The 25,288-nt window shown below is 36.3% G+C and overlaps 1 protein-coding gene across 1 annotated transcript in view; it reads right to left on the bottom strand.

Annotated features, from left to right (window-relative positions):
- Window positions 1-6,045: 6,045 nt before the first annotated feature.
- Window positions 6,046-25,288, bottom strand: part of LOC131033992 (probable splicing factor 3A subunit 1) — a 49,452-nt gene continuing 30,209 nt past the window's right edge. The window contains exon 2 of the mRNA XM_057965316.2: window positions 6,046-6,610. Within this exon, the coding sequence (XP_057821299.2) occupies window positions 6,341-6,610 (270 nt within the window). The 3' untranslated portion in view covers window positions 6,046-6,340. The remainder of the gene's footprint in view (window positions 6,611-25,288) is intronic.

The raw sequence follows: 25,288 nt of genomic DNA, 5'->3' as shown, positions 1-25,288 counted from the left end.
AATAACAATGAGGAATATGCTTCACATCTCTTATTCCAATGTCCCTTCTTTAGTGAGATTTGGCATAGGTGATGAGGTGCTTGAAATCATGGTTTTGTTCATGCTACTTCTATGGTTGAATTCTGGGAAAGTTTGGGTAGGCCTCCAACTAAGACCTTTTTCCTCTTAGTGGATTGGGCTATTGGCCCTACTTTCATTGTTTGGCATCTTTGGTTGGAAGGAATTGAAGGATTTTCCAAAATACAAAAATGGTAGCGATACAAGTTTGGCGAAAGATCAACAATAGGCTCCAAGAGACTATTTCAGCAAAATGTGATCTTTTGATTTTAGTGGATCATAGTGGTTTGTCTATTATAAGGAACCTAAATATAATGGATGGAAGCCTCAGTTCCTCTATTAATAAAAACCTCAACAGATCGAAAGGAAGGATTCATTGAGAAGGAAGGTGGCTCCCTCCCCCTCAGGGAGTTCTTAAGGTGAATAATGACGACTCATCCAGGGGAAATCTTGCACATGCAAGGATTGGTGCCATTGGCAAGAATAGTGTTGGGGATTTTATTTTCTTCTTTTCCATCTATAAAGGGCAGTTCACTAATAATCTCATGGAAGCCCTTGCTATCTTGTATGCAATTGAAAGAGGGCATTCCCTTGGCTGGAAAAGGATTATTTGTGAATTTGATTCACACGTTGTGGTGGATATGTTGAATGAGCAATGTTTGGATGGGGCAAACCAGCAAGTGGCTCTAGTGACTAGGAAGATTTTGAGTGTGAGTTGCTCTCTGAAATTTGTTTCCATTTGCCATATTCCTAGAGAGTGGAATAGAGTGGTTGATTGCTTAGCTAAGTGGGCTTTTTAGTATTTTGAGGGGTGGAATGTTGTTGATTGGGAAGCTTCGTCTCCAAAATCTTCTCTAACTCTAGAGAAGTTACTGACGAAGGACAAGAATGTGTAGGTGATCTCTTCTTTGATCCTTTTCTTGGTTTTCCTTTCTACTAAGTTTTGGTTGATCCTTTATGGGCATGTGGCTTTGTGCTTTGTAATAATTCTCTATTAAATAAATTTTTACTCCCTTTTTTTTCAAAAAAGATCTCTCCTGTTTTTTCTCTAGTGATGGCATGTTTCCAAAAAAGGTCCCTTGTAACTAGGAAATTGATTGACATTGTGATAAAGTTGATTCCTAAAACTAAACAATGCTACAATAACATATAAATAGAAAAAAAAAAAGAATTTATGGTTTATAATTAAACTATTATAAAAAATTCTAGAGTTTGCTACTATAAGACAAAAAAATTACAAAAACACCAAAGCTTTATTCACCAAAAAAATAAAAACACCTAGGGTTTGTTTTGTGGTGCACTAAAATAAAATAGAAAAAGCAAAAAGGAAATACAAAAAATTTTTATTTAAAAAATTTAAGAAAAAAAAACCTTTTGAAATACAAGCTTACCTTGTAAATCTTGCTTGAAACCAATGGTGAGCTCTTTTCACTACTTTGTAGACTCCTCTAGATGATCAAAAGTAGCTACAAACTTGCCCAAATGCGATTCAACTATTGATTTTTACTCAATCTCCTTGTCAACTTCCCTTCAATGCAATCCATTTTGGCTCAAAACTCTCTTTTTACTTCTCCTTTTCCTTGAAAATGAAATGAAGTTGCTTTTAGAGTGGAGGAGATGAATATAAGACAATGTCTTGAGGGAATTGCTTTGTTTTCTTCTTTTTTCCTAATTTATACTTACCCAACCACAACAACGAGTCTGGCAAGTACCCAGTTACCAAGTCTCCTAGACGAGTTAAGGTTGCCCACCTCACAACTCACCAAGTTTAGGTGAGTAGTATTTGAAATGGACCTTGATCAATTCCACAAGAGGACTCATTCTTTATAGTACCAACCTTAACAATAACATTCCTCAAAGCCCCACTTGCATTTAGGTATCTTTGACACTTTGTACAACAATGTTGCTCCTAACTGATTTAGTTTTTGAAATTGCAAATTTTGATGTCCATGCTTTCAAACCAATGGAAGGGACCTTGTTAGACAGCATCCAGGATGCCTTATCTTCATTTCCCTAATCATATTTCTATTAAATTTTCATTTGACTCCAATGATCCAATACAAGAAGCTATCAAGCTTCTACAAGGATTGTCCTACCAATAGTTCGTAGACTCGAACTTAAAGAGTACTCGGCAAGCCCAAAAAATTTGACTCAACAAAAACTCAACAATTCAAAAAATACTAAAATTTCGTTAAAAAACACATATTTTTGCAAAATTCAATTACAAAGCATATCAGATGAACCTAAAGACCATGAAACATTGTTTTCTATTAAATTTGACTCTTGAATACATATAGATTACAAAATCACATCATTATGGATAGACGAATAGTGGATACAAATAAAATAGCTTGGTGGCCTAGAGGAGAGGACCCAGTGTTTGAATGTGTTCCAATTGTTGTGATAGTAGTTGTTGATTTAATACTCATACTTGTTGATGTCATGTCCGATTTTTTTTACAACATTGCACCAATAGTGACTATAAAGTTGTTATTGCTATGATGACTACCCATAATTGAATGATATGTACCCTTAGTTGTAAAAAACAACCAATCATGTGATGCCACATCAGCTACACCAATATGGGGGTATCTTTTGCACGACTATTGGTCTCACCTTTTTTTTGGGTTGTTTTGGACATCTTAGCAAAAAGCATGCTGATGTGGCATCATATTTGATGATGTGGCCCTGAAACCTTAGTTATAAGCTAGGGAATTGTCAGGTAAGCTGCCGTAAAAAATTGGGAGTGATTTGAAATTTCCACGTAAGATTTTGAAAACTGCAAAGATAAGGTGTACAACTGCTGAAAACCTCTCCCCTAGAAGATTTAACCTCCACTAAAATTTATATAGAGAGTTTTTCTTTCTATTTAAATCAAGAATATATTAGAAATTTGTATGATACTATTACAGTAATAATAATAATAATAATTGGGTGTTAAGTAGATCGTTGAGTGTATACATAACTTCTGCAATTTCTCAGATGCATAATAAAAGACATTGCCAACATGGAGAGTAAACCTGCGAGTTACTCATGCGAGTTGAAAACTCACAAGTGCTCGGCCACTTGACGAGTACTCACCGAGTTTACAATCTATGGTCGACCCCTACCAAACATCTTGAATGTGTTTGCCTTTGACATTTTTTCCCCTCCTCTGCAGGTGAACCACCACACAAATTTATGAAGCCAATTCAGCAACCAGAAGTTTACTGAGAAAATGAAAATTTGAAGCAAAAAGAACAAGATTGAGGTAAAATGAGGCAACATGGGGAAAACAACGCTGAAAAAGGCACTGCTCATCTGGCATGTGGCCCATAAAAAGAGCTTAAAAAAATTTACCAAACAAAAATTTCAACAAATTTCTGCAGCCACAATAACCTGTGACTGAGGTATAGAGATCATTACCACTAGTATAGATGTATTTATAAATCTATCTTAAAAAATGCCCAGAAACTATAACTTTCAGTTTTTTTGTTTTTTTTTTTCAAGAATTATTTAAGTTTATTTACATAGTTTAATTTATTTTTATGGTAAGAGTTATTTTTATTTACAATTATTTTATTTTACTTAAGAACTATTTAAGAATTATTTCATTTTTATTTACATTGGAGTTATTTTATTTTTTATTTTTACTTGAGTTATTTTACGATTTTAGTTTTAGTTTTTTAATATATAACAGCTGTGTTTTAGCTTTTATTTACAATTTTACAGTCATGACATGACACTTTGTGCCTTGCTGCCATTGTACATCACCTCTCCAAGTAATTATGCCATCGGCTGCAACAATTTGAGCATCAATGGACACTGGCAAGCAGAGCCATCATGGAAAGAAGAAAATCGTGATTAAGGTTGCAACCAAGTGCCAACGGGAAAAACAGATGGTGGCACCAGATGATCAGATATGACAGCTGTTCTGCATTTGTATTCCTTCAAGATTTGTTTATTTCTTCCCACATTAGAAAAACTGCTAAAGACCCAGAAAAATTTTCTTGTCATTGTACAAATACCAATAATCAAACAGAGAAATATACAATTTAATAAATTTTATATTTATTATTTACTTAAAAACCTTAAGGGGAATTATTATTCACAGGCACAAAGTCTTGAGCAGAATAAAACCTCCAAGTGAACTCTATAGTCCACTGCTGAAGGCGGAACTAAAAATGAAGTTAAGCTATTTAAGCATTGAACACCTGAAAAGAAAAAAATTATTGCCATAGTTGATAATCAAGTATTCTCAAAATTTGTTTCTGTTGGCAAAAGTGCATATATCATATTTGCAAAATTAAAGAGGTAATTTCCTATTAACAAAACAAATAGGTTTCAAGTTCAACTGTCATGGAATGAATATTCATCAGTCTATGGAAGATCTTGTAAAGAAAGATGCAAAGACATATCTTTCATCTCTGCACCTCCATCATGACTGCTAAACCAAATGCATTCCCACCCTGCATGTTTGAGCTGAAGCACAATTATATAAAAAGTTATTACTGTGAAGGCATTAACAGTAGTCTCAAACAACTACCATAGTTGAACAAGCGCAAAGAGAACAATGAAAGCTTAAGTTGAATTAACTCATAAACATGAAATTTCAAAGTAAATAGATCTGTAACCTTTACTTTTTACCTGTTCTTGTCCAGTGCCATGTAGACATAAACAATCGTCTATTGGTGCTATTGGTCCACATTAATTGAAGCAAATACATGTAGTTTTCCGAATTACTTATTGTCTTCATACGACCATGGCAAAAAGTGTCTTGAGAACCTCACACAAAATCCAAATGAAACGAAGAAACACAAACAGTTAAAGCCAACTACCCAGAAATCAAGTATTCTTGTTTGATAAGAGAAACTCCCATAGCAACACAATTTTTTTGACGATACTGAAGACATTAAGGTGAAAGGCTATCTACCTTATACAGTATTGCAGATATCAGATAACATTCTAGCTTCTTATATATCATAGGAGAGCATGTTGGTTATTAAAAAAAAAAAATATAGTACTAATGACCGATATTTGATACAAGGATTCAGTATTTCACACTGTAGGCTCATAACGTACCCACAACAAGCACGACATAAACAATTCACCCCCAACAAGCAAAAAATAAACCAATGTCATAATGTGTCCAATCTATATACATTTCATACCATAATTGCAAACCCTTATGTGATCTCATGCTCTTGGTCTCACTGAATCTTCAAGCCTTCGCTGTGACAATCTATAGTACAAACTCAATTTGTCTTGGGATTCAACAGACATCCAATATACATATAAAAAGAATAGAACAAATAAATATCAGTAGCTTGTAAAAGCTATGGAAGAAAAATAATGCAATATAAATTGGTTTATAACAAGCAACTATGTTAGATTAAAGCTTTAGGAAATCCATAAGTTCTCCCTCAATTTGACAAATATACACACATATTGGAAAGAAATATTGCCAATGTAGCAGCTGCTATGTACACAAAGAATCAAAAACGTCCATAAACCAAAAATGTTAGAAGAGAATGATCAATCGATTCCAGGAGGCAGTAGCTCCATTGATTCTGCTCTGGACATCCTGCAATGAGTGGAATTAATGGGAAAAAGGTTAGAAGATAATTATCAATCTATTCCAGGAGGCTGTAGTTCCCTTGATTCTGCTCTGGACATCCTGTTCTGGATGTGGTATTTGCCGCCAAATATCTCAAATCATGATGTAATGATCCAAAATCCTATCCCATCAATTGAGCTGGTCTAATAGGCTGTTCTTTGTTCCATTTGATGCTTGCATCATTCAGGCTAGCATACAATGATATATACAACTCCATGAATTTAGCATGAATTAACAATAGTAATCAAAGCAGAAGATCAAAATATCTGGCACACTTACCATGACTAAGTCCAACTGAATGCTAAGCTGAAATATAGTAACGCCAGTGTTTCAGCACGAAAGAACCAATAGTAACTGAAGCAGAAGTTTAAAAATATGACACACTTAACATGAATAACTAAACATATTTGCAGAACTAAATAAAATAACTTTATCGATAACAAAATTTTGTTTTGTATAGTTTGCAATTAAATTTAACAAAAACCTATAAATTTTAGAACAATATGGCAAAAATTAATATATTACACCAAACTTATCAAAAACTTTCAAGAAACTATTGTTCCTAGTGTTTCATAACAGTCACCACTTCTCAGATCACAGAGAATATAGCTACCAATACAACCTCATCCATGAAGAGAGAGAAGCATGCTCATCAAAGTTCCAACATCTTGAAGCCGGATTACGTGCCTATTTTTTTCTACCACCACGATCCCTCAGTGCCAAGGTCAATATTTCTCCAGGCCCAATGTTATAATATGCAAGCGATAAATTGTCTTTGAGAAACCCAGCCCTACCACTGAGCTTTTGTTTGTTTGCAGGCAGGGCAATCTCTACTGCAATCTTATCCTTAAGATTGGCAATAGATTCTGAGAGAGACTGAATTGTAACTTCCAGCATCTGACCACTCAAATTTCCTTCTTCAATATTAGGAACAGAGACAGATATACGCACAGATCCCTGCAACAGTTAAAATATATATATATATATATATATAAGAAACATACATGAAGAATTAGTGTGGGAATAACGACTTGCTAATAACATGGGATTTCATAAAGAAACGTATTTTGCAATATCTAAGTCATAAATCCTCTGGTCTACACGACCAGTCCTCATTAACTCCAGAATATTATGAAAAAAAAAGTGAATACTTTGTCACAGATGCTTTGCCAAATGGCTTCTCGCAAACAGGAGAAGACTTTTGAAAATAAAAAAATCTATCAATTGGTTAACCATTTACTAACTTTTCAGAAACTATATTTCCCAATTGGTAAAAATTCCAACTAATATTACCCAATATTTTACATAAAATTAACTTCAAATTACTACATTTGCCAGGTCTTACACGCATTAATAGTAAATCCTGTTTTCTGAAACATTATATTGTGTAGTACTTAATATAATAATTTCTTATTGAAAAATTCTACATATGGCATAGGCATAGACCATTATGAGAGTTGGAATTATCCATACTTCGATTCGTATGTATATGGGAAATCGAATGCATGTTTATAACTGTGGCTTAGGGAATCTGTTTACTTGCAACCAGTTACTGTGGATATAATGTTGGTAAGTCTTTCCCTGTAATGTCCCCATTTTTACTGTGATCACTCAGTTGCATAGTTTTGCCTGTTAGCCATCTCTGCAGGCAAAGTTCAGTGTTTGGAGATGAATTGGTTAGCCAAAGGGAACCTAGACTTAGTCATTTTATGACTTTGGTGAAAATAATAAAGTAACTTTATAATAGAAAGTTATAAAAGATAACTTTTCTGAAAAAAGAAAAAGTTAACTTAAAAGGTGTTTTAATAACACTTTATGAATAATACCCCATGGCACATATTCCTAAGCATCAAATTATTAAAAAGTGGCCCCACTTTAATGACTAATAGACCCCTCATGTTGTACGTACCCTTGGAGAAATTAAAGATTCCATTGGGATCTCAAAAGATGCTATGAGGGTTCGAATTAGGGCACTTGGGAGACATGACGACTTGTACGTGGAATTCTTTGGCATTTTTGTATTGGAGATTTTTTTATTCTTTGCTCTGCAATTTGCTGCCATAGCGGGTACAGCAGGTTTGGAGTCAAAATTGGAGACGAAATCCTTCAATTTTGGGGAGGTTGGACAAAACCCCAGCCATTTCTATCAAGACAACACTCAGGGAAACCCTCAAATCAGAACTAGAGGGCCATATTCAGAGGTTATATGTGATTAATCTGCAATTTCAGAACTTAATTCTCAGATCTGGGCGATTTATCGTCAATTTCCCGCAAGTTTGTTGCATACGTTGGACAGCCGAACCCTTCCTAGGGCAGCCGTCCATCCCTAGCTGCCTAGGAACCCAAATAAATAAATAAGGAGAAAGGGGAATTAATTAGAAAGGGAGAAAGGGGAATTAATTAAATAAAGTGATTTATTTAATTAAAGGCTAGAAAAGGTTTATATGGAATTTTATTAAATAAATTGAGTAATTTATTTAAATAAATAGATGAAAATGAAGAAATTAATTAAATAGAATTTAATTAATAAGGGGATATGGTTAAAATTAATATTAAATATTTATTTAGGAAGGTGGTCAGATTTATACGTCTACACTCACAACTAAGCCCAAAAGCGCAGAAAAAACAACCAAGTCAATTCAACCTCTTGGCCCACAAGCTGATCAGCTTGGGGTGGGCTACTTGATTGGGGAAAAACCGGTACTGCTGCACCTCCTTAACAGATTTATATGGAGATCATTACAATAATATTTGCATACCAATTACTTTCCTTTATATTATATACTGCTGGTTTTAATTTCTAATTTAGGTTTATTTCTGAATTCTCCAAACCAGACTTGATGATTCCATTTCACTCGATGATTGATCGATTGTTGTTGAATGATTGATATTTGTATGAATAATTGAGTGAGTGAATTCCTTTGATTGTATGATTTGAGGTATTGGTGAGTGATGATTAAGTAATTGCTGATTAGATGATTGATGAGTGATGATGCAATGAATGCTGGATTGATATATTGGTGAATGATGATTGAATGAATACTGATTTAATAGAATGATTTGTTGATTGATTGTTTGCTTGAGTTAATAATAGATGATTGCTTTTGTGGATCCATGACTGATGATTGATATGTGATCTTTGAATGCTTGGAACGATTTCTCCTTTTGATGATTTGAGGTATTGGTGAGTGATGCTTAAGTGATTGTTGATTAGATGATTGATGAGTGATGATGTAATGAATGCCAGTTTGATATATTGGTGAATAATGATTGAATGAATGCTGATTTGATAGAATGATTTGTTGATTGATTGTTTGCTTGATTTGATAATTTATGATTGCTTTTGTGGATCCATGAGTGGTGATTAATAAGTGATCCTTGAATGCTTGGAATGATTTCTCCTTTATAGTTTATTGAAGAAAGGGACACCACCTTTCATAAGAATTTAGTCACCACCCTCCATTGCTGCCTTTTGAGAATAATAAATTATTTCCCAAATTGATCTCCATTGGATGTTTTCCTCAAATGAAACCTTCTTTCCTTTATATCTTCTAATGTGAGGGGAGACGTCACACCTCTTCATCATATCTGCCCTTTGGCAAGAGTCAAAACCTTTTACAATTACCACCCTTTGAAATAGTACAACCCTTCATAATTTCTGCCTTCTGAAAGAGTCACAACCTTTCACAATTAGCACCCTTTGAAGGAGTGCAACCCTTCATAATTTCTGCCCTTTGAAAGAGTCACTTCCTCATTTCCTTTCCACTCCTTTCTTCTTTCATTAATCCTTCCTTGATTCACATGCTCCATTCTTTCCTCCTTCCTCCATATCCATTTTCAAATAAAGTTCTCTTCTCCCTTTTATATCTCTTGTTTGAGAGAGACACAACTTTTCATTTCATGCATTTTGACCATTCATTAAACTTAATTAAATTTTAATTATATTATATTTTAATTTTATTCTTTTATATTTTTAATTTACATTTTATTTTTATTATTTTATATTTTAATTTTATTATTATTATTTATTATTAAATCCTATTTCAAAAAGGAGACATTACATAGCACTACCGTTCAAATTAACCTGAGGAACCCCTCTAGGTCTAGAATTGGAGGACAAAAACCCACAATTCGTTAGAGTGATTAATGACATTTTTGATTAAAATATCCTTTTAACTAGCAGCAGGTTGTGGCATTCTAAAGTGGATATGAGGTAAATTTGGAGGCATTTCAAAGGCATTACATTAAGAAGTAAATCGCTGCAGACTTAGAGATAAATTAGCAGCTGCAGCAGAAGATAAATTCTGACTTTTTTGAGCTATATTATGAACATTATATTTGAATTAGATAATAAACTATTAAACTGCAATTTCTGGGTCATTTTTATATTTATGTTTAATTGTGCAAACTGTTATGGTGGGCTAGTGATTGCTATGCACATATGGGATATTACAATGGTATTAGAGCTAGATCTTGCCAGCCAGTGAGATTTTCTTCCCATGCATGTCAAGTGACAAAGCCAAGTATCAACTAAGGTAACTTACTAAAAATCAGTATCAACATCAATTTCCAAGAACAAAGAAACAGAAAACCTTTTGAAATTTGAGTCAGAAAATGTAAATATGGAAAGAGGAAATAAAACTATGGAAGATTCTAAAGATAGAAAACACCAAATCATTCCAACAATCAAAATAGCGAAGAGAATTCTTTTGAAGCCAATATAGTAACAAGCATAAAAGTCACGCATAGAGAACCATGGGTGGGTAAGTTCTTGTGAAGGAAGCACAAAACCCAATGCGAGATTATATTCATAAAATGTATACAGAATATAGATATCTCTGTCCAAAAATTCAAGAAGTAATGACTCTCGCTAATTACATAACAATGACAAGAAACAGAAATGGACCAAGAAGAATATAGATATCTCTGTCCAAAAATTCAAGAAGTAATGACTCTCGCTAATTACATAACAATGACAAGAAACAGAAATGGACCAAGAAATGAACCTAGATCTTAACCAAGCCAATATGATCATCAAATAGTTTTAGGGAAATTAACACTATCTACATTTGATGGTTCTAAAAATGTATCGCTTGTGTGTGGGAGCAGAAGTTAGACATCCACCTATCTCTGAGACCTATGATGAAGGATGATAACATCAAATTCAACACCTTACACTTCCAAGACACATTACATGAATGGTGGTATCATGGGTTATTTAGGTAAGTTCATAGTTTAATCGACACATCTAATGAATTTTGCAGAAGTTTGAATGAAAGATTTGATAAAAAAGGATCTTGAAGTTGATTTTAAACAAATGGCCCAACTAAAGCAAGAGGGAACAGTGGAGGACGATGTGGAGGAATTCCAAAAATTATCGGTAATGGTGCTTGATGTTACAGAAAAGATTAATTGTCCTCTTTATCCAAGGGTTAAGTAAACCTCTTAGGGGTTTGATTAAGGCATTTGATCCACTGACCCTTCAAGAGACTCTTAAGAGAGCTTAGACTTTAGAAACTTCAGTATCCACGAATAAGTTCAATCAGAAAACCCCTCTTATAGAGCAAAATAAGAAACCTTTCAAATAGGGTTTCCTCAACAAAAGGTATTACCACCAATTAGCAGTTTTGATGAAGTAACAGAAAATGAGCTCCACTGAAACAAATTATGTTTTTCTTGTAGAAAACCATGGGAACCTGGACACCAATTCTTGGGAAAAGGTCAGGTGCATTACATAGTAGTTACTCCTGCTGTGGATTCAGAGGAGGAAGAACCAAAGCTATAAATTGAAGAATGTGAACTTGTATCAGAGATAAAGAAGGAAGGTAAACATCCAAGAGGCACACTTGCAACATTATTAGGTGCTCCTAAATATCATCTTTTCTGTGTTCAGAGAGTTTTGCAAGGACATAAAGTTACAGTTCTAATTGGGAGTGGAGCAACACACAACTTCATTGATGAAGGGTCGGTTGCTAGAAGAGGATTGCAAACAGAAAATTTCAATGGACTCAATATCAAGGCCTTAAATGAGTATGATGCTTTATCCTTATGTGGATTAAGGTCATGTCAGATAGTCGAGTACTATGGGAAAAAGATCTAGACAAGCAAAGTCAACGAATTTTAGAATCACTTAAGTAGAACCTACAAAGAGCACAAAATCAGCATATGTTATACTTAATCAACATCAAAAAAGAACATTTTAAGTAGAAGATATAGTCTTCCAAAGACCACAACAAACTTCCTCAAATGATAAAAGTTCTTAAATGTTCTTTGGAGCTTACATCAAATCGTAGCAATGTCAAACAGAGAATTTGTCGAATACCAAGTTATTTGAAGTAAATGTGTATAAGTTGAATCTAATGCTAGTATATGCATATTCTAAAAGGCAATTGCTTAACTATTGATACATGGTTGATCTGAAATCCCATATATTGGCTAGTGGTATATGTTTGTTTATATTAAAACTGTTTGGTGTTGAGTATGTTTATGGTAGGATTCGATCATATTTGTGCTTGGTTAAGTGTTCTTTCAGAGCTATGACTTCTAGAATGATTAAATGTTCCATTGTCATGAATGCTCTGTATCTAGCAACTTTTTAATTTCCAGAATGAGTTGTGTGTCATGAATGCTATGCTTTTTGGTACTCACCTTCAAAACTATATTTTGATCTCAATTTATTTATGGAGTAAAATTTTTAGATTGAGATGTTTGTCACAGGAAATTATATGGCTGTGTTTGAATTACATGCAGGAGGTTTTTTTGTCATGCCCCCGAACTGAGATGTGGTGAACAGAAAACTAATTGTTGAAATTACCTTACAAGTATGTAAGACTTCACAACTTCAAAATCATAAAACCTGCATTACTCAACAGGTCAAAGGAGTGAAAGGATATTATGGTTCGTTCCTCCTCACAGCAATCTCCACACTTGGTAATCAAATATGGGTTAAGTATAACAAACGTTGTTAAGGGCAGATTTAATACATTGTGAAGGAGAGTTCAAATTATTGAAACAATTCATTAAGGCTATTTAAGCAACGGTTAAGCTAGAAAGAGATGCCACCATTCAAGAAGGGTATAAGAATAAGAGGACGTGGATTGTAGAAGGGCATCGAATGATCTGATTTGGCATTGGATAATACATTAAACACTCAGCAGTTCGATTGAACATTACAGTTTTGGTACGGGTCTCATATTCATAATATAGTCAATGCTGCACCGATATATATAAATCTCTGCACGCTAATAGTTACAATGCACTACTGTTATATTATATCTGATTTATGATTTCCCGCAGTTTACTGATTATACGCAGAAATTAGAATATCTGAATAATACTGGATCCTTCATATATCCAAATGTTCTCAACCATGGTAGAGGTAATAAGGATTACAAGAAGGGTGCGGTGATGGGCAATCTCCTAGGTACGCCACCTCTAGGTGGGGACCAGATAGTTCCATTAGGCCAAAGGGGTACAGAGGGTACTTCCTTTGGGCTTAGGAGAGATGGGCTTCCAGGGCACCCTGTTGTAACCGCATCCCCCTATCATGGTGAATCAACACAAGAAGTCCAATCATAGGGAGAGGGAGATGGTTGGCAAGATGAGAGGGAACGGAAAGTGGACACCTCACTAGGTAAACCACCTCATATGGATGGCATGGGCCACATGAGGCCAAGAGGAATGGTATATCCGCTCTTGTGCCTAGGGTAGTGTTGTGACATTTTCACACATCGCCCCATTGCAAATGGGGACCCCCAGGGTTTTGCGTTTTTTTAGGGTTCTTAGCAGCCAATCTTTGAGAGTTTGGAGAGTCAAGGAAATCATGCTCGGAACAGTGTCTAGACACCATCAAAGTGCTTAAGACGCCCGAAGGACGAAAAACGCAATTGCTTAGGGTCAATTCTGACACCTACTTTTGTGGGATTTTGCTTTTTTTGCTTTTTTGCTTTTTTTATTTTTGGCACTTTGGGACCAATCCGGGAAGCAACTTTTTCGCATGCTTTTTTGCTTTTTGCTTTTTTGCTTTTTCAGCTTTTTTGAAAGTTGACCTACAATTGGGTCACTCTAGTCATGGCATCAGGGTTCCTATCTTCGAAATCAAAAATTTGTGTCTCCAAGTGTGAAAAGCAAGGCAAATCTTCACATGTTCCAAAAAAACTTGAATTGTTGAGCAAGAAAATCATCTAAGTGCTCATGGCATGAAAACTTTCTAAATGAAGATGGCAATGTCTTGGACAAGTTCAAATGGAGATGGCAATGTCTTGGACAAGTTTAAATGGAGATGGCAACGTCTTGCACAAGTTCAAATGGAGATGGCAACGTCTTGAACAAGTCAAAAGTCCACCAAGGAAAAATTAGGAAAATTGGCTATGTGTCGATAACTTGGAGAACAAAATTTCAAAATTTGGTTAAGTGACAAGGAAATTCCCTAAGCAAGAAACAAATCCGCCCAAGGGGAGTTGGTAAAATGTCCAAGCCATGTCAAAGTCCGCCCACCCAAAGGAATGGCTTATGCCATGTAAAGTCCGCCATGCTATAAATTCAAAACGTCCAAACAATGCTCAACTCCGCCAAGGCCAAAATCAAGAAAATGTCCAAGACAATTCCAAGTCTGCCATGAGGAAAAGACAATGTCCAAGGCACAATGAACTCTGCCCAAGAATGTCCAAACAGCCAACAACACCGCCTAACACTTGGTGAGAATGGCTTAAGGAAGATGAAGTCCGCCTAGGCATAAAAGAGAGTGGCTTGCTGATGCTGAAGTCCGCCATGCCATAAAGAGAAAAATGTCCAACCATTGATGAAGTCTGCCATGCCATGTGTGGCAAGTGGCATAATAATCATGAAGTCCGCCCAACTTGAAGCACAATTTGGCCTAGCATAAGAAGATGAAGTCCGCCATGCTATAAATTCAAAACGTCCAAACAATGCTCAACTCCACCAAGGCCAAAATCAAGAAAATGTCCAAGACAATTCCAAGTCTGCCATGAGGAAAAGACAATGTCCAAGGCACAATGAACTCTGCCCAAGAATGTCCAAACAGCCAGCAACTCCACCCAACACTTGGTGAGAATGGCTGAAGGAAGATGAAGTCCACCTAGGCATAAACGAGAGTGGCTTGCTGATGCTGAAGTCCGCCATGCCATAAAGAGAAAAATGTCCAACCATTGATGAAGTCCGCCACGCCATGTGTGGCAAGTGGCATAATAATCATGAAGTCCGCCCAACTTGAAGCACAATTTGGCCTAGCATAAGAAGAAGTCCACCAAGAGAAGTTAGCAAGATGGCTTGCCAATGGTGAAGTCCGCCCAAGGTTGAAGTATAGATGGCATGACAAGGTAGCAAGTCCGCCTTGACACTAAGAACAATTTGGCCTAACATATGGTAAAGTCGGCCCAAGGCATGATTGGAATGTCCAACAGCAGCTAAAGTCCACCATGAAGTGGCATGGAAACTATTAAGTCCACCAATGTTAAATTGCAAATGACACAGAACACTCCAAGTCTGCCTTGACATTTTGAAGGAAGAAATGGCTGGAGAAAGGGACAAGTTCACCAAACATGGCATGAAATACATGAACTCCGCCATGAGCATGATTTGACCAGGTTTGGAAGTCGGAAAATTCTACTCAACGCTAAGAATTATTTTTCAAAATGTGCCCAACACTTAGAAAATTTTCGAATACAAAGAAGAATCAAAAGATTCTATGCCAACACATTCGCCTACATGGATAAAGAGAAGATATTTTGGCTAAGTATGAAGTGGTGCCCAAAAACAAAAATGGAAACTATGTGAAGTGGTGCCATAAGTGAAAATAGAAACTTTCTTTCCAAATTTTTCAAAGAAGATTAAGTTGCCATTTTGGAGGAAATGAAACAGACTAGGTTCGATGAATCCAAAGTAAAATGCGAAGTTGCCAAAATAGTCAAAATTCTCAACCTAATATCAATCTTTACTTGTCATTTTAACTTCATTATTCCTCAAGTTCGAAGATTGAAGAGCTCTCTCTCAAGGTCAAGAAAGGAAGATTTTAGGAGGAAGATTTTAGAGGATTAAATTGAATTTTCTGAGTAAAGGACAGAATTTCTCAAGTATTTCCAGAAGTGAAGGCAGATTTTTGTCAAAGAACCCAGTCAAAAGTATAACTTTAGGTTCAGAATTTGAGTTATTGAGAATTATTGACTAATTTATTTCTTACTTCTGGACCAAATTTTACAAAATTTGCTAAGTGTTGAACCATCTTCTTCCATTTTTCAGTCTTATTTTTCACAGAAATTTAGCTTTTAGAAAGGCTGAAGATGAAATTTGAAGGCAAAAGGTCCAAAATCAAGGTTAAACTTTAAGTTTTCTTGAAAATAATGTTAATTTTCCATGTTTTCTTGCAGGTTGATGACCACTCAAGGAGGACTCTCGAGAAAAGTCCAGATGAAGTTCGCCAACAATGGGTTGCAGCCTGAATCCAAAATCAATTCCAAGTGGAAAAAGATTGGAGACACCAACCTTGGTCACGTAGACTTCAAGGATTTTAAAAGAGGAATGTATGGGCAGGATGGACTCTTACCCACACCGATTGCTCGATGAATGATGAGAAATGGCCTTGTCCAGGCAGCTGGATTCCCACCAGCTATGGAATGCATTGAGCTGATAGTTGAATGTGCTATGCATTATAATGCTCAAGAAAGACAAATCATTGTGCTAGACAAGAGAGTGTTGGCTTATCTTGGAGAATTGGCCATCCAAGAAGCATTCAGGATCACAAGTTACAATCGAACTTCATTCAAAACCAAGGAGGAAACCAAAATAATTTACGAGGACCAGCTTGAGCCTTGCACGACAACTGTTAATAAGTTGTGGCTAGAAAAACCAAGGCCCACCCTCAAAAAGGTGCCAAAGAAGTTGCTTCGCACTAACTTCAAGGAGGACTATGGTGATATTATTTTGTTGTTGAACAAAGTTATGGGTAGCCCTCAAGGTGCACCATTTGAAACTTGGATGTACTACTTTATTGACAAGATCACCTTAGGTGTCAAAATGCTCAACTGGTCTCGGATAATCAGCGACAACCTAGATGTACAACTGAGAAATTTGGAAAGGACAAGGTTCTTTTACATGAGCTCCTACATTATTTACCTACTGGCAAAAAACTACAGATATACAATGCTGATTTGCAAAGGCATAATAGGTAATGGTGAGAACGAATTCAAAGCCTATGACTGTTACCCACAACTGCAGCTTCATGAAAAATCCCATTTCAAACGAGTGAATGATGCATTTTTAATGTACATCACTAGGATAATGCAAGGAGGAACCCATCAGAGGCTCACTCAAGAGGCCAAGAGCTTGATAAGCAAGTATGGATCCCAATTTATCCAATATCCAAGATTCACATATGTAAGAGTCCAGGGATTTACCGGATGTCCTTACCGGCTTCCGATTTATCCCACCAACAAAATGATCTTCCTTGAAGTTCTGAGGCAATTAGAAACATATGAGGGCTTCCAAAGAGCAAAAAAGAAGACTGCCATTTCCTTTCCATTTTTCATTGGAAATATGTTGGAGTCCTTTCCATTGGCACAGGCATCTAGAGGTGCCAAGTTGAAGATGCAATGGTATCCCTTTGTTTTCTACCGATCCAAAGCTAATTTTGACCCTCACAATCACATTGGATTGGTGAACAAGGAGTAGTACAGGCATAGAGTGGATCTCGAGGACTTTTGGGCAAATGTTGCAGATGAATTTGATGTCAAGAAAAGACTATGGTCCAGATTACCTGTAAGTTTGATCAGAACAACCGAGCTTTTCCGTGTACCTAACCAGCTAGAGGATGATGGAGAGTACACTCAGCCACGCTTTGATGAGAATAGGCCTCTTCCTCCTGTGAGATGGTCAGGACCAAAACTTGCGGATTAAGCCACCTTGATGCGGCTAGTAGTCAAGCATTCACAATGGTGGGTTGATCAGCAAGTCCAAGAGATAGAGCGAAAGAATATGACTCCCACTTATAACTTGATGGGCGTAGTAGAATCGTATTATTCGAATGAAGGAGCGTCTCAAAGTGTCAGGCCAATTGAAAGCATTAATTCGAGGAAAAGAAAGGAAGCAATTGAGGGCTCTACAAGGTCAAAAGAGAAGAAATATGAATGAGGAACCTACTCAAAAGAAACAGAGGTCAGAGCCATCCTATTATGCCACATCTAGGAATGTGAACAATGTATTAACTATTGAGGATGAGTCAATAGCTGAAATAAAGATTCCTTCCCCAATCCATATGGGAAATGTGGAATCAATCCAAGAGGAGGATCAAGAGCCCCCATCTCCTACAAACACGGAGATACTTGAGTCAGACAATGAGATGGATGTTTTGGACAAAGGATTCCAAGAGGGGATGATTTTCACTCTTCAAGGATTTCAGGATAATCCGTGTGAAGGAAGCAATCAAGAAGAAGAGGGGATTAAACAACCCACGATTCCTGATTGGTTAAAGGAAAGAATGAAAATAAAAGCGCCAATGGAAGTTCAAGAAGAGGATGACACAGCTGATTTCTTAGCTAGATTAGGGAAGGTTGTTGTAAAGAAGACAGCCAAGAAGTTTTCCACAATTCAAAGGAATGAAACATGTTGTCGTACAATTCAGATTGTTGTGCCGAAAGTGGACAAGGCAAAAGAAGACATTACTCCTCAGGAGTATAAAATCACCACTATCAACTTGGGACCAACCACAAAGGGTCAAGAAGTGGAGGACTTGGACAACTCAGTCATTCCCATCAAGGCGAAACTGGAGAAAGAAATAGGGAAGAAAAGAGAATACAAGAAAGAAATTGAGTAGTTAAAGAGGTATATCCAGCACTTGATCAAGCCCCTTGATCAAGGCGATACAGTGGCTCCTCCACTTTTGAATCTCTCACAAGAGGTATTGGAGATTTCAAAGAAGAAAAGGTGACAACTAAAAAGGCTACAAAATGGATGGCAGGCAATAGTGAAGAAACAACCACATTTGTGGAAAAGTTAATGTTGACATATGGACAGACTTCTTCTTTGCTCTCTAGAATTGCAAACATGGCAGAAACTTGGGACGACCTTTATGATATTTAGATAGAATAATCCCATGCCTTGGAGTGTTAAAAGGAATTCCTAAGCAGGAGTTAATTGATGGAAAGATAATTGCAGCAGGGACCGCGTATGATTTCAACACATGGTATTGGGCATTGGTTGCACGAAGTGAAGTCCTAGAAAAGGTGAAGGCTGATGGTATCAAAGTTGAGGAGCAAATTAGAGAAATTCAAAACAAGATTTTCCTCATAGCTGTTGACATACTTGGAAAAGAGACTATTTGAGAAAATGATATGCAAGTGGAAAATCTAAAGCTCGGGACCCAGGAGAATTTCTTCGCCATCATCGAACCAATCTTGAAACAAAATTTGACTAAGGCATCGAATTTCTTGTCCATCCGGGATGCCTTCCAAAAACAGGGGTTGGAATGGGAGAATGCTTTTGCCATGTATGCAGATGACTTGGATGGAATGGAATTCAAGGTGAATATGCTACCACATGTCACGATGGAAGAGGTCAGCCCGATCGTGTCCAGATTCATTGAACATACTACCACTCAAGAGGATAAAATTGCTCCTTCCTAGAAGATAGCTCCTCGCGACACTTGTCCTCCATGCATTTGCTCTTATTGCTATTATGGGAAACACTAGTTAGGGTTTTGGTGTTTTGATCTAGACCATTGATCTTAGATTGATCTCGATCTTTCATTTGTTTTCCGGAACTCTATATAAACTCCTACTCTCTCATTTTATTGGGTGGAGAGATTTATGAAATTGTTGCTAAGAGCTACTTTGATAATAAAAGTTCATTTGCATTTTGTTTTGAAACCTTATTGTTACCACATGGTTGCATGGTTGCATACTTTCTTCAACATAGAATAGATTTGCTTAGAATAGATTTGTTTACAAAGTCGTTAGATGAATGAAAAATTTGATAGTATAGATTGGTGAAACTATTGCTCATACTTTTTTTGAACAAATGATTTTTGTTCATTGTGTAAAGTTAGCCTGAGCTTATATTGTGGGTGCTTTAACTTCTACTTTGAATAAATATTGTTCAACTGATGGTATTATTCATAGTATAAAAATCTTTAGCACAATCCTTGAAGATTGCACTTACTTTGTGTAGTTGTCCTTAGTGTAGCGAAGCAAAGTGTTGTTATTTTCACCTAATCTTTGCCATCTCTCGAGTTCTTAGTAGTATAGAACTTCTAAACCTTTCTCCTTTTTATCCTTTTTTTTGAAGTCCAAAATTGAAAATCCAAAAAAAAAGATAGCATTTATTGTCAAATTCGTCTAAGTCCTAACTTGTGAATGATATAAGTTGAGCGTAAGTCCCCCTTGTATTTCGGCAAACATCACCAAGAAAGCTATCCAACATAAAGTCGCTTGTTCCCATATATAAACCTTGGAGTCGCCGTGTGATCTTCGCGCAATCTTAGCACACGTAGTGATTTTGTTCAAGAGAGGGTATAGTGTCCTTGGATATTCTATTCTAATGTTCGGTGAATGATCAAAACACACACCAACAGGTAGAGGATCCAAGACACACCATCGAAGTCACTTTCTCCCATGCTCTCCTATGGTTGAGCCTTCCAAATATATTTAGATGCTTTATGATTGAATTGATAATTCTACCATGAACTTAATGATGCTTAATTTAGATAATCTGCTTATTGAAATTATTGTTGTAAATGGTTTCTAATCTGTTTGCAGGGTTTCAATCAGGTGAAACTAACCCCGCTTATTTATTATGAAAATTGAGAATTAGGGCAAATTTAGGGCAATCCCAATTAGTAGACATTAAATTTTTACTCAGTTTCCTAAAATAGACTCCTATTTGTAGTTTTCAGATTCAGAATTTAACTTGAAGTTTGAGAAATAGAACTGTGCAATTGAATTCAGTCATCTCTTCTCTTAGTAAACAATGCCCAGATTAGATGCCATGCCATTTTTGGCTTTACTGTTTATTTATTTATTATTATTTTATTTTTATTTTTATTTTATAGATAATAGGGGTGTTTAAGAACAAATTTTAGGAGTTTTTGGGTCAATCCATCTAAGAAGGGGATATGACAGGCAACAAAGTCATAAACAACAAAGAGGAAAGACATGCCATCAAGTATCAACACAACTAAATTTTCATTTACATAATAATAAAATATTGCAATCCATATGATGGACATACTTAATAATCATTTGAGAACTCCAATAGCCCATATGCAATAGAAGGAAGACCACTACAAATCATTTGTAATGCATTAGAAGCTAACACACTTACATCTAACACTTATTACAATCACACCAGCTCATGATGTGAAAGAAAATGCATAGTTGCGACTATAAATTCCCCCCAATCATTACAAACTTCCATGGAGACATACCAAAACTTGAAGATGTGCATTTGCAGCCCCTTCCTACTCTTTGCCAAATGCATTCTTTCATTTGTAGCTCATATATTTAATGTTTAATGCCCTAGAATCCATTTGTTGACCTTTCATGCCAAGAAAGTTGACTCAAAGACCAACCCTTTGAATGAACAATAAGCTGGTATTTATATTTTTTCATCCAACTCTATGTGGGGACTTCAGGAGGGCATGGAACCCGTAGATGTGGCATGCGGGAGATGAGCAAGTCCTTGGTACTTCCAAAATACTTCAACAACTAGCCTTAATGATAGTATGGTCACCCACACAACATAGCAAATTTGATCTTCCTATAAAATCGAATGCAAGAACTCGAGGAATGGTATATTTCAAATGGAAAATGTTTTGGATGCCTATAAGAATCAAATCCGATTATTGACAGTGCTTTGAAAGTATTTGGGCTGAGTGAAAACAAGCCCTGAGGGTTTCTAACGATTGTGAAATCACGACATTTTGAGTACCTAGTGAGGGTCCAAGTCCAAAAGGGATCTATGGATCCTTCATTGAAGTGTATGGGATAGTCAAGGGATAGAGGTCAAAAAGAACTTGTATATCAGGACCAAAAAAGAAAGGTTGAGGGTCAAGTCCCAAGAGGGACCATGGAACTAGGACGAGAAATGGTCAGGATCAAGACCAAGAAAGGGACACAAACCAAAAATAGGAGCAGTGCAAGGATCGAGACCGAAAGATAATTTGGAACCAAGAACAAGTCTAAAGTTTCCCGAAACTACCAAAAGTTCGAGGTTGGGGAAGGGTTATGCAAGTAGAGAAAGGGGAAGGGAGGGTCAACGAGATTGGGACGCTAGAAGGGATGTAAAGTTTGGGGACCAATACATTACAAGGACCGAGAACTTGGGGAAGTCCCAAGTCGATCCATAAACCCAAGGCCCACAATGAATAAAACGAAGAGCACAGTGCCCAATGGGGACCAAGGATCTAAGGACTTACTCCCTAGGTCCTGTTATGACGTTTTCACACATCGCCCCATCCCAGATGGGGACTCCCTACTTTTTAGGCCCTCTTGGTCTTTTGGTTTTTTGTTGTTGGGTCTTTTCGCAGCAGTCTCATCAGTTTCCTCAGTTTGTGAGTGTTTGGGGGTCATTTTGATTAAGTATGCTTTTCGTTTGAGCAAATTTGGCTAAGTCTAGGGCTCGTTTTGTCAATTTAAGGGTTTTTGCCTTTAGTCCTAGATTTTAGGGGTTTTTTTTAGGGTTTCGGAAAAACTGAACTTAAAACTGGAATCGAGACCCTTCAAGGAACCTCCTAGTAAAATTTGAGCCAAAACAAAGCAAATTTCTATTTTTAGAAAGTTCCTATTTTTTAGGGATTTTACCGAATCTCGGAATGTCTTCATTTTGCCAAAAAATAAAACTTGCTATTTTTAGTAATTACTATTTTTAGTAAGTGCTTTCCTGACCTATTTTGACCAAACCCTAACATTCTAAAACACTTACTATTTGGGAAAATCTATTTTTGGCAGGTACTTCACAAGAAAACACTGAAAACTGAAGACACTGAAGACTGAACGTTCCTGAAGATCATTTCTAAATCAGGAAGAGTCAGAAGGCAGACAAGTTGGATCAAAAAAAAAATGGTTAAGTATGGAACTCTATTCCAGAAGTGGAAAGCATGCAAAATCATCGAAGTCTAGAAATTCACATCAATCCACAAATGTCATCCTGATCCGGAGATGGCCTGAAATTTGACTGTCTGAAAATTTAAAAGATCTTCTGAAACCTAGAATTTGCATTATAAATCCTAGAGATCTAAAACCACTCTCAAACATCCTGCCAATATATATGAAATATAACTTAAAGTATAAGAAAGGAAAAAGACATATTGAAATGTACTTATAATTTAAGTTATATTTCATATATACTTAAATGTTATATTTCATATATATATATATATATATATTCTGAATTGGTAGAAAACATCAAATTCCTCCACAAGCATGGAAATCCACCCAGGCAAGGATGAGGGCACCAAAGTCAAGAAGTCATGGAAGATAGTAAAATGTATGAATTCCTTGGACAACTCAAAATCCCGCCCAGGAAAGTCAAAGGGTGCCAAAGCATGGTCAATAAGGAGAATGGAAAAAATTGTGAATTCCTTGACCTTAGTCAAATTCCGCCCTACTCCTCAAGAGGGCGCTAAATAGGAGAGATCATGGAAAGAAGGACAAATAGAGAATTCCATGACAAGGTCAAAAATCCGCCCAAGAAGGTCATAGGGCGCCAATTCCAAGGGATGATGGATAATTCAAACAAAGCATGAATTCCTCCTTCAGTGTGAAATTCCGCCCATGTACATGAAAGGGTGCCAAAATGCCTAGGCTTTGGAAAATGTGTAAAGGATGAATTCCTTCATCAAGCAGTTCAGCGCTCAAGTTCAAAGATAGGAAAGGAAGGTTTAAATGATGATGAAATTTCTACTCCAAGATTATTCCATGCTCAAAAAATATTGGAAGACTCCCATGACCAAGGATGAAATAATGAATTCCACCATGCAAAATGAATTCCATGCTCAAGCCGAAAAACAAAGAAAATTTGTCTAAGACATGAAAATCCAAGGGTCAAGGAGGAATGAAAAGTAGAAATCCCCTTGAGAAAATTTTTGAAATTTCCATTTTTAGAGATCAAATTTCATCAGAATTTCAAGTGTTTTGCAGATTTGGACTCATGAGATAATTCTCTCTCTTGGACCCGAGTCCTAAATTTTAGGAAAGTTCCTAAAAAAATAGGAGATGTGAAAATTGGTCGAAAAGCTCCCTACGAACATGATGAATTCAAAGAGCACAAAAAATTCCTTCCTCGAGGAACAAATTTCCAGAATTTCTTCTCCTGTTCCAAAATGTGCCCAAGGTTGGAAGCAAGACATAAAAATCAAGGTTTAGGAAGAAAGGTTCAACAACAAAAAATTCCTTCCTTAGGGAAGAATTGCGCCCAAGAAGAAGAAATTCCTTCCTTCACGAGAAAGTAAAAAAAAATTGACTAAGTGATGGAAATTCATTCCTTCACGACAGAATTCTTGGAAAAGGTGATGATTTGGCTAAGTGATGGAAATTTCTTTCTTCATGACAGAATTCCAAGAAAGCTAAAAATTGACAAGTGTTGGAAATTTCTTCCTTCAGGACATAGTTCTTGGAAATAATGAAAATTGGCTAAGGCATGAAGAATTTCCTTCCTCAAGGGTAAGGAACGAATTTCTTTCCAAAGGAGAATTCCTTCACAACATGAATTCCACACCAAGATGAATTGAAGGTAAAAAAACCAATTTTTAAGGCAAGGAAGAAATTAAGGATGAATTGAACAAGAAATTCCCCCCCCCCCCCCCCCCCAGAAAAGTTTTGAAAAATACATTTCCAAGCATCAAAAATAATCCAAATTTCAAAATGATGATAGATTTGGAGTCGCGAGGGAATTTTCTCTCTCCTGGACCATGGAACCCTAAATTGAAAATTTTCCTAAAAAGTAGGAAATGTGCAAAATTGATGAAAAATCTTCTCCAAGGCAAAGGAAAATTCAAAATCTTACGAAAAATCTTCCCAGATAAAGTTTTCTCTCTCCAAGGGTTTCTCACCAGGTGGCAACCGGGTCAACGCATGATGAATTAATGGAGCATCTTTTGCATGCAGCCATCGCAAGTGGAGGTGATGGGCATTTATGGCATGATGGGGCAGTTTTGCATGGAGGAATCTTTATTGCACAATGGATGATCTTTTGCATGAGGGTGCATTCATTGCATAGTGGGCACTTTTTGAATGTAATGGTTAATTAATGCTTTATGGGTGCCATTTTTGGCAGGATTGTAATTAATTGTATATGGGCTTAATATGCATTTATTGTTAATTCCCACCTTGTTGCATCATGTGTGGGGAATCTTTCAGGGAAAACCCTAATTAGGGTTTTGCATTTAGCTAAGGCATGAAGCCTATATAAAGGGGTGACCCCCTCATTTGTAAAGGGAGGGAGCTTTGTATAAAATTGTTGCGATAAGTTTTTGAGAAAATAACAATGAAACATTGTTCTCTGCTGGTGTCCACTTAAGTTATTTTTTCAAAACTTGCATGGTTTCACCTTCCTCACTTAGAGTAGAATTTTATTTTCTCAGTTGTTAGATAAAGTGCTTTGATTTCAATGGAGAATGTAATGGTGTCT

This window comes from Cryptomeria japonica, chromosome 7 (assembly GCF_030272615.1).
Source record: "Cryptomeria japonica chromosome 7, Sugi_1.0, whole genome shotgun sequence".
Lineage (NCBI taxonomy): Eukaryota > Viridiplantae > Streptophyta > Pinopsida > Cupressales > Cupressaceae > Cryptomeria > Cryptomeria japonica.
This window is presented reverse-complemented; position numbering and strand designations above follow the sequence as displayed.